Here is a 15,756-nt window from a genome sequence, read left to right as displayed (position 1 = left end):
GCGTAGTTGTGGATAGTGTGAAGGGTTATTGCAGGTTGCAACAAGGTATTGACAGCATGCAGAGCTGGGCTGAGAAGTGGCAGATGGAATTCAACCTGAAAAAGTGTAAAGTGATTCATTTTGGAAGGGTAAATTTGAATGCAGATTACAGGGTTAAAGGCAGGACACTTAGCAATGTGGAGGATCAGAGAAACCTTGGAGTTCATGTCCATAGATCCCTCAAAGCTGCCACCCAAGTTGATAGGGTTGTTAAGACGGCATATGGTGTGTTGGCTTTCGTTAGCAGAGGGACTGAGTTTAAGAATCGCGAGGTCATGCTCTATAAAGCCCTAGTTTGACCAAACTTGGAATATTGGTTCTGGGTGTCTCATTATACGAAGAATGTGGAAGCTTTAGAAAGGGTATAGAGGAGATTTATCAGGATGCTGCCTAGACTGAGGGCATGTTTTAAGAAGAAAGGTTGAGGGAACTTGGGCTTTTCTCACTGGACTGAAGAAGGATGAGGAGTGACTTGATGAAGGTGTACAAGATGATGAGAGGTATGAATAGTGTAGATAGCCAGAGACTGTTTTCCCAGGGCAGAAATGGGTATCACGAGGGTGCGTAATTTTGAGGTGACTAGAGGAAGGTTTAGGGGAGATGTCAGAGGTAGGTTCTTTATAGATGGAAATGTGTTGCTGGAAAAGCGCAGCAGGTCAGGCAGCATCTAACGTTTCGGGCATTCCTGAAGAAGGGCTAATGCCCGAAACGTCGATTCTCCTGTTCCCTAGATGCAGCCTGACCTGCTGCGCTTTTCCAGCAACACATTTCCATCTCTGATCTCCAGCATCTGCAGACCTCACTTTCTCCTCGTAGGTTCTTTATACACAGTGGTGGGTGCACGGAATGCACTGCCAGCGGTGGTAATAGAATCAGATAAATCAGGATAGGCACAACAATGATAGTGAAATGAAGGGCACATGGGTTAGTTTGATCTTCAAGTAGGATAAAAGGTCTTGTCAATATTAAGGAGGTGGCAGTGGGTATCTTAAAAAGCATTAAGATAGATTATTCCCCAGGGCCTGATGGGATTTATCCCAGGATTCTAAAGGAGACCAGGAATGAGATTGATGGAGTCTTGACAGAGATCTTTGCATCCTTTTTAGCCACAGATGAGGTCCCATAAGATTGGTGAATAGCCAATGTTGTTCCTTTGTTTAAGGAGGACAACAGTGATAATCCAGGAAGGTATAGGCCAAAGAGTCTCACATTAGTGGTAGGAAAACTATTGGAAAAGGTTCATAGAGTTAGGATTTACTCATATTTGGGAAAAAAATGGACTTATTATGGATAGTCAAAATGGCTGCTCACAGGGGAAGCCTTGTCTCACAAATTCATTTTTTTAAAAATCGGTAGGGCAGTGGATTTGGTCTTATATTAACTTTATTAAAACAATTGACGGGGTCTCTCACAGTAGACTCCACAAGATTATGACACAGGATCCACGGGTGAGTTAGTAAGTTGGATTCAAAATTGACTTGGTCAGAAAAGGCAGTGGATAGTTGTGGAGGAGCATTTTTCTGACTTGAAGTCTATGATCAGTGGTGTTCCAGAAGGATCAGTGCTGGGACCTCTGTTCATAAAATATAAGGCGATTTGGAAGAAAATGTAGGTGGTCAGATTAGTACATTTGCAGATCATAAAAATGAATGGAGTAGTGAATAGTGATGAAGGTTATGAAAGGATACAGAATGATACAGATCTGTTGGAAAGTTGGGCAATGAAATGACAGATACAAATTGAATTCAGACAAGTGAGAGATGAAGAAGGCAGACCCTTAGGAGTATTGATATTGGATCTTGGGATGAAAATCCATAGCAAATTAAAGCTGCAACACAGTGGATTAAGATAAAAATGGCCAGGCCATGTGCAGATGTATCAAACTTTACTTTGGCCACATTTGGAGTATTATGTGCAGTTCTGGTCACCACACTATAGGAAGGATGTGGAGGCTTTAGAGGAGGTACAAAAGAGGCTTAACAGAATGTTGCCTGGATTATAAGGTATAGTAGCTAAAGTTGAATAAACTTGGATTGTTTGAGAGAGCACTGAAGGCTGAAGGGCGAACTGATAGTATATAAAATTATGAAGAGCATAAAGACGGATAGTCAGAGTCTTTTTCCAAAGTGAAAATGTATAATACTAGGGGGCATAGGTTTAAGGTGAGAGGGCAAAGTTGAAAACAGGTGACCTTCTAGAAGTTTATAAAATTATGAGGGATATACATAGGGTTAATGGCAGTTGTCTTTACTTTTGGATGGGGGATTTCAAGACTAGGGAATTAGGTGAGAGGAGAGAGATTTAAAAAGATGCGATCGGCAAGTTTTTTTACATAGAGGGTGGTCCACATGTGGAATGAACTTCTTGAAGTGGTGGTGGATGTGGGTACAATCACAATGTTTAAAAGACATTTGGATACATACATGAATATGAAAGGTTCGGAGGGATATGAGCCAGGAGTAGGCAGGTGGGACTAGTTTAGATTGGAATTATGATAAGCATGGACTGGTTGGACCGAAGGGTCAGTTTCCATGTTATATGACTCAACGATTCTATGAATGAGGAAAGTTTTTACACAGAGGGTGTTAAGTGCCTGAAACGTCCTGCCAGGGGAGGTGGTAGAAGTAAATATGATAGCAACTGTTAAGAGACATTTAGAATGAAACATGAACAGGCATGGACTAGATGGATAAGGACCATGTACAGGAAGATGTGATTAGTTTAAATGGCAGCATGGTTGGCATAAATGGTGGGTCAAAAGGCCTGTTCCTGTGCTGTACTGTTCTATGTTCTACATAATAGCCGTGAGGGCAGTGCTGCAGACAAAATAACAAGACGAAAAGTGTGATATGTGACATGTTCCTTTAAATCACATCTGTTGTCCTGAAAGCAGCTGGAGCACAGCTGATTGTTCCTCACTGTTCATAGCAGTGAGCTAAGTTTGCACTTACTGTATATTCAAAAGAAAGCTTCCATTGCACAGCACAGCATTTCCTACATCTATAGTCAAGACAGACATTCTATCAAAGAAACTGCATGATCAATGTAAACACAAACCAGAACTTTCCGAACAGGAGGTGATTTATTGAGAAACTACTGAATGGGATGAGTGGAATTGAAAGCATGTCATCTTATCAAATGCTTTGAAAACTTGAGTGAAATCTGTAGAAACTAAGTCCTGGTGTGTAAACTGTTCTAAGCAGGGCTTGGAGATGCTGGTGTTGGACTGGAGTGTACAAAGTTAAAAATCGCACGACACTAGGTTATAGTCCAACAGGTTTATTTGGAAGCATTAGCTTTTGGGGCGCTGCTCCTTCATCAGGTGGTTGCCTAAGCAGCAACTGATTTTAAAAAAGGAAAAATAGCTAATATTCCCATATATATGCTTAGTATCATTACCAGTGAGGTCATGCCACCCAAGGAAAGGATTTAGATTGATTATGATGCTGCTTGTAGTAATCACCATTAAGGCTCACAATGAATAATGACTTAATGAGTACATATCTTCAACAGCAAAGAATAACAAGAAGAATTTCTGCTATATAGGATTCTATTCCAGCCTCGAATGACTGTTTACATGTTCTCCCTATGTCTGGATGGCCTTCCACCAGATGCTCCAGTTTTCTCCTACAGTCCAAAGAAGTATGGGTTATGGGTAGATTGGCCATGCTATATTATCCATAGTGGCTAGGATGTGCAGGCTAGGTGGAATTAGCCATGGTAAATACAGGGTTACAGGGATAGTGTGAGGGAACTGGGTCTGGGTGGGATGTTCTTTGCAGTGTGCAGACTTGATGGCTTCTTTCTGCACTGCAGATTCTATTCTATATATTTTAAGGAAAATTTTCTCTGGTGTAGAAAATCATTTGTCCATTAGGGTGCTAACTTCTTAAAATCAGTGTTGCAATAAAATTAACTTTACTAGAACAGAAAAACATTAAAAATGGAAATCTTTCAACTGCAGTAGTACCTTTCAAATAAAAACTGGTTGTCAATTAATTAAAGCAAGCAAATCAGTTGCAAATATTTTCTAATTAAACTGTTGAGGTATTAGACACTCCTGCAGCAGATGGGACTTGAATCCAAGAGTCCTAGTCAGAGATACTGTCACTATTATGGCATCACAACAGACCTTATAGATTAGTTACATAATGCTGAAGTATAAAAGCAATATCTTCTCTGTTAACATAATACACACACAGAAAATAGGAGCAGAAGTAAGACATTTAAGTCATTCTGCTCATTCCACTATTGAACATAATAATAACTAATCCTCTATCTCAACAACAGAGACCCACACCATTTCCATATCCCTTGACACTTTTGGCCTCTAAAAACCTATTTCTTTCTTAAATAAATTCATTGACAGCCTCCACTGCTTTCTATGGTAGAGAATTCCACAAGATCATTATCCTTCAAGTGCAGAAATTTCCCCTCATCTCAGTCCCCAAAATGGCTTACCCCATATCCCAAGACCACGGCCCCTTGTTATGGAATCCCAGCTCTTCATCCAGTCTGCTCAGCCCTATCAGAATATAGTATATTTCAATGAGATCCCCCCTCCAATGCTTCAAACCTTCAGGGAATAAAGGCCCAGTCGACTTAATCTTTGCTCATATGAAAATCTGCCATCCCAGGAAGAGCTTGATGAAGCTTCACTGCACTCCATTAAGAGCAAGTACACTTCTTCTGAAGTAAGGAGATCTAAACGGCACACCATATTCCAAGTGTGATTCCAATAAGGTCCTGCACAGGTGCAGCAAAGACTCCCTTTCTCCAACAGTCAAACGCTTTTTCAATGAATACTAGTTGTCTTCCTAATTGAGTGTTCACACTTGCTTTCAGTGATAGTGTACAAAGACATCCAGGTACCTTTGCACATCAACATTCTCCAATCTTTCACTTTTTAAATAGTCTTCTGCCATTCTGTCTTTTCTGCCAAAGTGGGCAACTTATCACTTACCCATGTTACACATTTCTGTCCACTTACTCAACTTGTCCATATAGCCCTGATAGTTTTTTATATCCTCCTCTCCATTCAAAATCCTTTTAGTTTTGTGTCAAAAGGAAATATAAGTTATATATTACTTATCTTCTGAACAAGTCCTTGCTTTATCATTGCTGCCAAGCCATCTTCTCCTTGTATGGTCATATGTTTTCCATATTTATGTATGGAATGAAACAACAAAGTGGTATTCTTAATTTCTTTTTTATTTAGCTCCTAAAATAAAAATCAAATTTGAAGTTAATGTTTGCAGTAACAGTATAGCAGGAACCAGAACTTCTCCCTATATTATGGCTGATAAACAAATAATATGGAACACTATATTACATCAAGAAATTGATCATTTTCCCCCATTCAATCTTTGGGATTAGCACTGTCTCAAAAATACTGCAAATAGCAGTAGGCAAATTATGTTTTCAGTTTAGGTTAATCACTGCCTAGAATCCTATTACCCAACTCATGGTGAGCTCATCTGTCATTTTCAAAGCTTGTTTTTCAATTACCTAAAGCACAGAGAAGACCAGGAATCCTTTACAGCTTTTGGCTACAAATAACCACATGGAAAATATTTGCTGCTGGGCAAAGCACTGCCCACTTCATGATCAGAGTACTGCTACACCAGGTCAGTCAAGGAAGCAGCTTATCACTAGAACAGATTGTCAGAGGGTGCAAGGAGTACTGCTACAAATCAGTAAAAAGAAATGATCAAAACAGTTCGTGACAATTCAATATCCTTCTTTAAATAAAGGCTTAATTGTCATTACACATCTCAAGATATTACTGCAGGCGTACCACAGGATAGTATCCTTGAATCAATATCTTCAGCTTTTCATAGTTATCTTCCTTGGAATAAGTCAAAAGTGAGGTATTCAGTGACAACTGCAGTGCTCAACTCCATTCATGATTCCTCAGGTATTCTAGCATTTCACACCCCTAAGACAAACAATATTCTAGCCTGGCATGCATAGTAACAGCAAATGATCATAAAAGCCAAGTGCTGTGCCTGAACACAAAACCTGCCACATCTACAATAAGAGGCATTCCCCCTCAGTTCCAATTTTTGGGCTATTTCACTGGGGGAGACTTGTTGCCGAAAGAGTGGTAGCGGTTGTAATATGACAAACAGACTACTGCTATTCAAGAGCTTCCATTCCTCATGTTTCAATTAGATTAATTTTAAAAGTAGAGGGAAGCAAGGGAGGCAAATTTCTGAACTGTGTTCATTTGCTTACCATTCCACAGGACTTGTCTTTACACAACACTTAGCTTGGAACAGCAGCCAAAAGGCAATGAGGAATACAGTAATGGGTAAGCTGCAGAAACACACTGTTGCAGGAACACCGTGAGAATCTTCAGTGCGGCTCCTGTTGACATCATAACTTCAAAAGGTGAGGGGGCTCTGGATTGGTGAATACTGGGCACCTGACAATTACTAATCAACCTTTCCTATCCTACAGATTTAGATCAGTGGGAACTTCCTCATAACATTAGTGGTACAGGAGAAAGTCTAACAAAATAAGTTTAATAAGATGATAATTGTAAATTTAAGGCATGTTAAGAAAGGCCAGCCAAGTAGAATTGTAGTTTGTCACATGTGGGGAGTCCTGAATGCTGCCAATGTCCTGGATGACCACATGTGCAGGAAGCGCTCCCAGATGCAGAAGGGGAACCTCTAGGTTTCGGAGTTAGATGCCAGGGTCAGGAATGTCACTGAATGCAGGGAGGATGATGAGTTAGACATCGTGGTATATGATGGTACCAATGATATGGCAAAGTGAGAAATAAGATATTGCAACAAGAATTCAGGAGCTAGGCAGTAGATTGAAAAACAGGACTTCAGTAGTCGTAATCTCTGGATTACTCCTGGTGCTATGTGCTCAGCAGAGTGGGAGGGGGAGTTGAAGTGTTCCGCCACAAAAGGTGAGGTTGGTTGGTGCAGGTGTCCTGGAGATCTTCTCTGAAGCGCTCTGCAAGTAGGCATCCTGTCTCTCCAATGTAGAGGAGACCGCATCAGGAACAATGGATACAGTAAATGACATGTGTGGAAGTGCAGGTGAAACTTTGATGGATGTGAAAGGCTCCTTTGGGGCCATGGATTGAGGTGAGGGGGGAGATGTGGGAACAGGTTTTGCAATCCCTGCGGTGGCAGGGGAAGGTGCTGGGAGGGGAGGGTGGGTTGGTAGGGGGCGTGGACCTGATAAGGTTGGAACGGAGAGAATGGTCTTTCCGGAACGCAGATAGGGGGTGGGGAGGGAACTATATCCCTGGTGCTGGGATCGGTCTGTAGATGGCAGAGGATGACGCAGTGTATCCAGAGCTTGGTGGGGTAGAAGATGAGGACCAAGGGGTTCTGTCCTTGTTGAGATTGGAGGGATAAGGTTCAAGGGCGGAGATGCAGGAAGTGGAGGAAATGCACTGAAGGGCATCATCAATCACGTGGGAGGGAAAATTGTGGTCTTTGAAGAAGGAGGCCATCTGTGATGTTCTATGGTGGAACTAGTGCTCCTGGGAGCAGATGCAGCAGAGGCGGAGGATTTGGGAATAAAGGATAGCATTTTTATAGGAGGCAGGGTGGGAGCTGGTGCAATCCAGGTAGCTATGGGAGTCGATGGGTTTGTAGAAGATGTCCATGTTAAGTTGGTCACCGGAAATGGAGATGGAGAGGTCCAGGAAGGGGAGGGAGGTGTCTCAGTTGGTCCAGGTGAACTTGAGGTCAGGGTGGAAGGTGTTTGTGAAGTTGATGAACTGTCCAATCTCCTCGTGGGAGCATTAGGTGGTGCCGATACATACATCGATGTAGCGGAGGAAAAGGTAGTTAACGTTGCAGGTGTAGCTGCAGGAAATCGACTATTTCAGGTACCCGACGAAGAGACAGGAATAGTTAGTACCCATAGCTACCCCTTTGGTTTGGAGGAAGTGGGAGGATTTGAAGGAGAAATTGTTAATGGTGAGAACCAGTTCAGTTAATTGAATAAGACTGTTAATGAAAGGGTACTGATTGGGTCTGCAGGAGAGGAAGAAACGGAAGGCTTTGAGGCCTTCCTCATGGCAGATGGATGTATATAGGAACTGGATGTCCACAGTGAAGATGAGGCATTGTGGCCGGGGGGATGAAAATCATGGGAGAAGGTGGAGGGCATGGGTGATGTCCTGAACATTGGTGGGGAGTTCCTGGAACAAGGGGGACATGACAGTGTCAAGGTATACAGAGATACATTCTGTGGGGCAGGAGTCGATAGGTCAATCGGGGCAGTCAGGTTCTCCTGCTCCTCGGATGCTGCCTAACCAGCTGTGCTTTTCCAGCACCACAATCTTCGACTCTGATCTCCAGCATTGGCAGTCCTCACTTTCTCCATCTCTGGACTGTGAAAGGAAACCAAAGAACCTGGAGGAAGCTCACGCAGACACGAGGAGAATGTGCAAACTCCAAATAGTCGCCAGAGAGTGGAAACAAACCCGGGTTCCTAGTGCTGTGAGGCAATGCTAATCACCGAGCCACTGCACATCGAGAGTGAACGGAGCAATTTTGGTCCCGTATAAAAGGACATAAAACAGTACAGCTCACTATGTCTGTGCTGACCATGATACTGTTCTAAACTAATTCCATCTGCCTGCACATGGTCCCTATCCCTCTGTTCTCTGCCTGTTTACGTTTGTCCAAAGATCTCTTCAGTGTTGCTGTGGTATCTGCTTTCAGCACCTCGCTGGAAGCATGTTCCAGGTACCTATCACGCCCATGGAAATAATATCTCACACTTCTCCTTTAAACTTCTTCCCTCTCACCTAAAACCTCTGCCCCCTAGTGTTTGACATTTCTACCTGGGAATAAGACTTTGACTATCTACCCTATCCATGTCTGTCATAATTTTATATATTCATATCAGTTCACCCCTCAGTTTCCAAAACCTTAGCAAAAACAATCCAAACTTGTCTCCTAATAGGTAACACACTCCAATCCAGGCAATATCTTGGGAAACCTCTTCTACATCCTCTCCAAAGCCTCCACATCCTTCCTATAGTTTCCACTTGTGTTGCCACTTTCAGGGAGCTATGGACTTGCACCCTAAGATCCTTCCCTATCAATAGTCCTGCCATTTACTGTATACTTTCCACTTGCATTTGACCTCCCAAATGGCATCACTTCACAACTGTTTGGATTAAACTCCATTTATCATTCGTCTGCTCAACTTTCCAACCGATCCATATTCTACTGCACCCTTCCTCAGAAGCACAACGCCACCAATTTTCATGTCATCTATAAACTTAATCAGACCACTTACATTTTCATCCTATTTGTTTTTATTTGCTCACAGCATATAGGCATCTCTGGCTAGGCCAGCATTTACTGCCCATCCCTAATTGCTCAGGAGTTAAGAATCAGCCATATTGTGGATCTGGGGTCACATGTAAGAATGGCAGACGAGGTAAGGATGGCAGATTTTGTTCCCCAAATGACATTACTGAATCAGATGAGTTTTTCCAACAATCAACAATGGTCATCCTTAGATCTTTAATTTCAATTGCTTCATTGAATTCTGGCATGGAGAGACACAGACAGACTGATAGATTTTTGTATCCAACTTGCTAAACCACCATAGATTCCATTTGACCTAATCTTTCATGCCAGCTGACCATCCCCTGATTGTCCCTAATAAGTCCAAACTTTCCAAATGTGAGTAAATCCAGTCCCTAAAGATCTTCTCCAATAATTTCCTGACCACAGATGAGGCTCAACTGCCTTTTTTTTTTTGGATTATTCCTGTTACCCTTCTTAAACATTAAGAAACAATACAGGCCAGCAACTCAGAGTCCTTTGGAATCTGGCCAGTGCCTAAAAAGGATACAAAAATGTCTAATCAAGGGCCCAACTATCTTTGCTTCCTCCAGTGTCCTGAGACAGATCCATCAGGCTCTGGGGATTTATCTATCTTAATATTTTTCAAGATGCCCAACAAATCCTTTTTTTTAAAATATATTTTTATTGAAAAGTAGATTTTTTAATAATACAAACACAAAACAATACAATTCAAAACAATACAAAGAATACCAAAAAAGTAAAAAACCAAACCGCCCTCATGTATAAGTATGTAGAAAATATATATAAATTCCAACTAATTAAACTAAATAAATAATAATCAACAAACTAATAAATAATAACTCAGTTCAGCCAAACAAAACACTCTTGAATATCAAGCATTAGTTTTCACATATTCATATGTTTGCAGTTCCCCCTTTCTGGATATTGGACTCGTAAAGCATAATCATTACGGCTATACAAAAGCCCTTATTAGTGTGGCAGTCAAATTTGTGTCCAGGTATTCCAAAAAGGGCCACCATGTCTTAGAGAAATTCTCAGTCTTATGGTGTACCATACTTGTGAGAAAATCCAAGGGGATATGCTCCATAACAATCTTCCGCAAACCCAACAGGCCCAAGCGATTTTCGGATAACCAACCTAACAAGATATTCTTCCTTGCACAGGAAGTGAGGATGTTGAGAAGTTTTTTCTTATTCTTATGAGCATCTACAAGGAACACACTGGGCAGGCCAAGAGGAGGAGAGATCGGATTCTTCTCCACCCTAACACCAAAATCCCCTCCATTACATCAGCAACAGCACTCCAGTATGTTTGAAGCCTAGCACAGGAGCAGTGAAAATGGGTAAGAATGCCTTTACAAACCTTGTACTTGGGACATGTTGAAGATACATCTGGTTTACATTTTGACAAACGATCCGGAGCCAAGTGGACCATGTGGAGAATCTTCAATTGTCAAGCACGGGTCCTATTGCAAATTGATATCTATCTTGCGTTTTCCCAAATATCTTCCCATGCCTCTGAGGAGAGCTCAATGCAAAGCTCTCTGTCCCACACCCTGCAGAGTCCATCAAACTCAACTGAGGGGGCACCCCCCCAATTGATAAAATGCTGATAAAAAGTGTACTCTTAGGACTGAGCACCCTCCTCTCTATGTTGAATTTCTAGGGATCAGTCAAAAGTGTAGATTTTTTTGAATAAAATCCCTAACTTCAAAAAGATGAAAGAGATCCCTTTAAGATCACTCGTATTCCCACGCTAACTGATCAAAGGACATCATTGTGTCTCCCTCAAATAAATCGCCCATGCAAGACACACCCCTCGCTGCCAACATTTGAATCCTGAATCTATCATCCCCAGTTGAAAACCCAGCATATCCACTGTAGGTGTAAGAGAAGACGTTTAGCCAATATTGTCTTCCCTCTGCGAATTGCCCTCCATGCTTTAACAGTATTGGTAACTATTGGATTATGGTGATATTCCCTAACTGTCCTCATTTTGTCCAAAAACAGCAAGCTAGTAAAGGGGCACCCTGCCGGAGAGGTTTCAATATCTAACCATATTGAAAGAGGGTCCCCCATAAGCTTAATCACTCACGTAAGATAAAAACAAACTTAATTGATAGCTTTTAAATGTCTGGAAGATCCACTCCCCACAATGTGAGAGGCAACTGCAGTTTAGCTAATTTAGTAAGGGGCTGCTTCGGTGCCAAATAAAACAGCTGAACCAACCGTTCAGTCTTCTGAACGTTTGCTTATCAAAAATCAGGGGAGCATTCGTATAGGGTATAACAAACGGGGGAGAATATTCATCTTAATAACCGTTATCTGACCACGAGACCGGTAGCGCCTCCCATCTTTGAAGGTCTTGTTTGATTTTGTCGAATAATTGAAAAAAATTAGCTTTGAACAACTGATCAAGAACTGGAGTGATGAATATACCCAAACATACAAAATCCCAGAGACTATTTAAATGGGAATCGAGATTTGCCCCTCGAGACTTAGCACCTTTGTATGACCACACGTAGGTATAGCCGCTGATCTTACAAAATTAATCTTGTACCCAGAAAAGGTGCCAAACAAGATGATGCATTGTGTCAGGCGAGGCACCAAAACTGCTGGATTTGACAAAAAAAAAATGAGGACGTTGTCCATGTATAACAAAATTAGATTACAGTAGATTCAATTCCCTATAGTGTAGAAACAGACCCTTTGGCCCAACAAGTCCACACCGGCCGTCCGAAGAGTAACCCACACAGACCCATTTCCCTCTGACTAGTGCACCTAACATAGTGGGCAATTTAGCATGGCCAATTCACCTAACCAGCAATCTTATGTAATTTTTGACCCCCACCTCTGGAGCTGATATACTAGGATCCCTACAAATGGACTCCGCCAATGGTTCAATCACCAATGTAAAAAGCAATGGCGAAAGGGGACAGCCCCACCAGCTGCCCCTAAAAATGTTAAAACAGCTTGATTGTACCCCATTAGTGATGACCGCAGTGAGAGAGTCACCATAGAGAACCTTTACCCATCTTATAAAGGCTTCACCCAAGCCAAACCACTCCAGAGTATAAAAAAGGTACGGCCACTTAACTTGGTCAAGTGCCTTTTCTGCATCTGGAGAAATCACCAATCCCTGTATTGATTGTTATTGACATGCTTGAATAACATTAAGCAGCTTCCTAACATTATTGGAGGATCTGCGGCCCTTTATAAAGCCTGTCTGGTCCTCCAACAGAAGATGGCGGCACGGTGGCAAAGTGGTTAGCACTGCATTCTCACAAATGCCAGAGACCTGGGTTCAATTCCCACCTCAGGCAACTGTCTGTGTGGAATTTGCACATTCTCCCCATGTCTGCGTGGGTTTCCTCCGGTTTCCTCCCGCAATCCAAAAATGTGCAGGTTAGGTGAAGTGGCCATGCTAAATTGCCCATAGTGTTAGGTGAAGGGGTAAATGTAGAGGAATGGGTCTTGGTGGGTTGCTCTTTGGAGGGTCGGTGTGGACTTGTTGGGCCGAAGAGCCTGTTTCCACACCAAGTAATCTAATCAAGAAGATAACACAGTCTCCAGCTTTAACGCAAGTGTCTTAGAGAGGATTCTGAATTCCACATTTAAGAGTGAAATGGACCTGTATGAAGCACAGTCCTGCGGGACCTTCTCTTATTTAAGAATAAGCGAAATATTGGCCTCTCTGAGACGGCGGGAGATGATCATGACTATGAGTCACTGAACATGTTGAGCATTGGGCCTGACAATGTTTATAAATTCCTTACAGAATTCATTGGGAAGTCCATCAGATGCGGACACCTTTCCACACTGAAGCTGCTTAACAGCCTCCTGCACCTCTTGCTCTGATAAGAGGGCAGTGAGAAAAGACTTGTTCGGGGGCCACACCCAGGAGCTCCAGATTCTTGAAAAAGGAATCCATCTTGGCCCACATCTCCTCACAACCCTCAGATTGGTATAACTTAAGAGTGAAATCTCTGGAATGCCACATTAATCTTTTTGGAATCACATGTTAGGTTCCCAGACCCTTCCCTAAATAACATAGTTGTGGGGCGCTCATTTTCCTGGCGAGATATGCTAGGTACTTGCCTAGTTTGTCACCATGCTCATATAACCTTTGCTTTGCAAAAGTAAGCTCATTCTTTGCTGTCAGAGAGCACAGAATTCAATGCAGACAGCAGCGCCGAAATCCTCTGCAGCTTGAAGGCCTGTCAAAATAAGCCTTCTTGGCTGCCTTCAACCATGCTTCGAGGAGACGTGGCTGTTACTGGCAGAGTAGTAAATAACTAACCCTCTAACATAGACTTTTGGCAGTTTCCCAAAGGACCGATGGGCTACTAACCAAGCCTGAGTTAATGTCTAGGAACCCCCAAAATTCCCTAGAGGAGTACTCCACAAACTTATTATCCTTAAGGATAAATAGATCCATTCGCCAGTGCCTCGGGTCCACTGTAATGTCCTTATTCTTAACCAAAAGATACGCTGGAGCGTGATCGGAGATGGTAATATTACCAATCGTACAAGATGCCACCAAATCCAGGGTTGCCACGGGGGTCAGAAAAAAAACAATCCTGGTGTGATATCTGTGTGGATTGGGGGAAAAAAAACCCGTAAAATCCCTACCTGTTGGGTAGAGACGCCTCCAGACGTCCACCAACCCTAACTCCACACACAGATCCACTGACGGTTTAATTTGTACAGAGGGTATTGGAGGGCCTATGGGCAACCTGTCTACTGTGGGATCCATGAGACAATTTAAAAACTCCCCCTACTATGATATGCCAGGACTCGAGACCGATCAATTTAGAGCACGCATCTACCAGAAATTTGAAGGGATGGGCCAGAGGGCAATAAACATTTAAAACACCATATTCTTCTCAGTTTATCAGGGCTTTGAGAATTACAAACCTCCCATGTGTCTTCAACACGCTCTAGTAACTTAAATGGGAGATTCCTCCAAACCAATATAGCCACTCCCCTACTTCTGTTAAAAGATAAAAAGCAAACACGATCAAAGCCATTCTGCTGTAGTTTCAAATGCTCTCTATCATCCAAGTGTATCTCCTGTAACAAAGCAATATCCACCTTTTCCTTTCTAAGATTCGAAAGTACCTTCTTCCTCTTAATTGACGAATGACTCCCCTTGATGTTCCAGGTACACTATTTAATCACATCATTAGCCACAACCTTCTGCAGTAACATTTAAATCCCAGACAGGAGGAAATTGAACCACAAATCGCTGAGCCTTAGTGTCGCAAGATCCATCAAACATAAAAACTATATAAACTAAAACCACTACAGTTAACAAACCTACAAATCCAAAGATTATATACAACAAAAACCAAAAAACAAACCAACATATAAAGCGCCAACAGCACTGAATAGGGGAACTCACCACCTGCCCAAAGGGGACAACTACAATCCCAAAATCCAACTTCCCATCCTGCTGCCAAAGCAACAGCCTGAGCATTTAAATACCTAAACTTTGTGCGAAGATAAACTGCCCGTAGGTAGGCATCTAGCTATCCCAACCATTTTCCCTCCTCCTAGCTAAAGCAAACGCAAGCTGAAATGAAAGAAAATACACCATGAAATAACAATGTGAACAAAGAAATTTTGAAAAAGAAAGGTAAGTACCTCACCCATTCTTTGGTATAACTTAACTTAGAAACTGAAAGTACACATCTGAACCGCCAAACATGGTTTAGACCAGATTATTACCAATAAAAAAGATAGGAAAAGAAAGCCCCGACCGACTTTCTCATTTTTAAAAGAAAAAACAAAGACATACCCAAACACCACTACTGTTTAAACATACCAAATTGTTCAGATTAAGTTTCTTTATCCACAAAGTCTCTTGCCTCCTCCAACATGTGAAAGAGATGTACAGATCCATTGAAGGTGATCTGAAGCACCGCCAGACACCTCAGAACACTGGATCCCAAGCTCCCCCAGTCTTCTCTTGACACTGTCATAGGATTTTCTTTTCTGGATCACCGCCGCTGATAAGTCCTGGAAGGACATGATCTTAGAGCCCTTGTAAACTAGGGTCTTCAGATCCTCCAGGTGAAAGCAAGGACTGCAGATGCTGGAGATTAGAGTAAAGATTAGAGTGGTGCTGGAAAAGCACAACAGGTCAGGCAGCATCAGAGGAGAAGGAAAATTGACATTTCAGGCAGGAGCCCTTCGGATCCTCTCCTGGATTCTGGAAGCTTCCATGATTCTCTCCTGATCTCTCTAATGATGAAACCACACCAAGGTAGGACGAGGATTTTGATCCAGACCTGACCTCTGCACAGTGACCCAGAGAGCTCTCCTGATCTTCAAGCCTCTCATTCCAGCCTCCAGGTTAAGGAATTTCAGCACCAGTCCTCAATAAATTCCAC

The 15,756-nt window shown here is 42.3% G+C and overlaps 1 protein-coding gene across 1 annotated transcript in view; it reads right to left on the bottom strand.

Annotated features, from left to right (window-relative positions):
• The window catches only part of LOC122559938 (synaptonemal complex protein 2-like), a 263,416-nt gene that overhangs the window by 220,827 nt on the left and 26,833 nt on the right, over positions 1–15,756 (bottom strand). Inside the window, exon 4 of the mRNA XM_043710047.1 lies at positions 5,128–5,260. Coding sequence (XP_043565982.1) covers positions 5,128–5,260 — 133 coding nt within the window. The remainder of the gene's footprint in view (positions 1–5,127; positions 5,261–15,756) is intronic.

This window comes from Chiloscyllium plagiosum, chromosome 20, assembly GCF_004010195.1.
Source record: "Chiloscyllium plagiosum isolate BGI_BamShark_2017 chromosome 20, ASM401019v2, whole genome shotgun sequence".
Classification (NCBI taxonomy): Eukaryota; Metazoa; Chordata; class Chondrichthyes; order Orectolobiformes; family Hemiscylliidae; genus Chiloscyllium; species Chiloscyllium plagiosum.
This window is presented reverse-complemented; position numbering and strand designations above follow the sequence as displayed.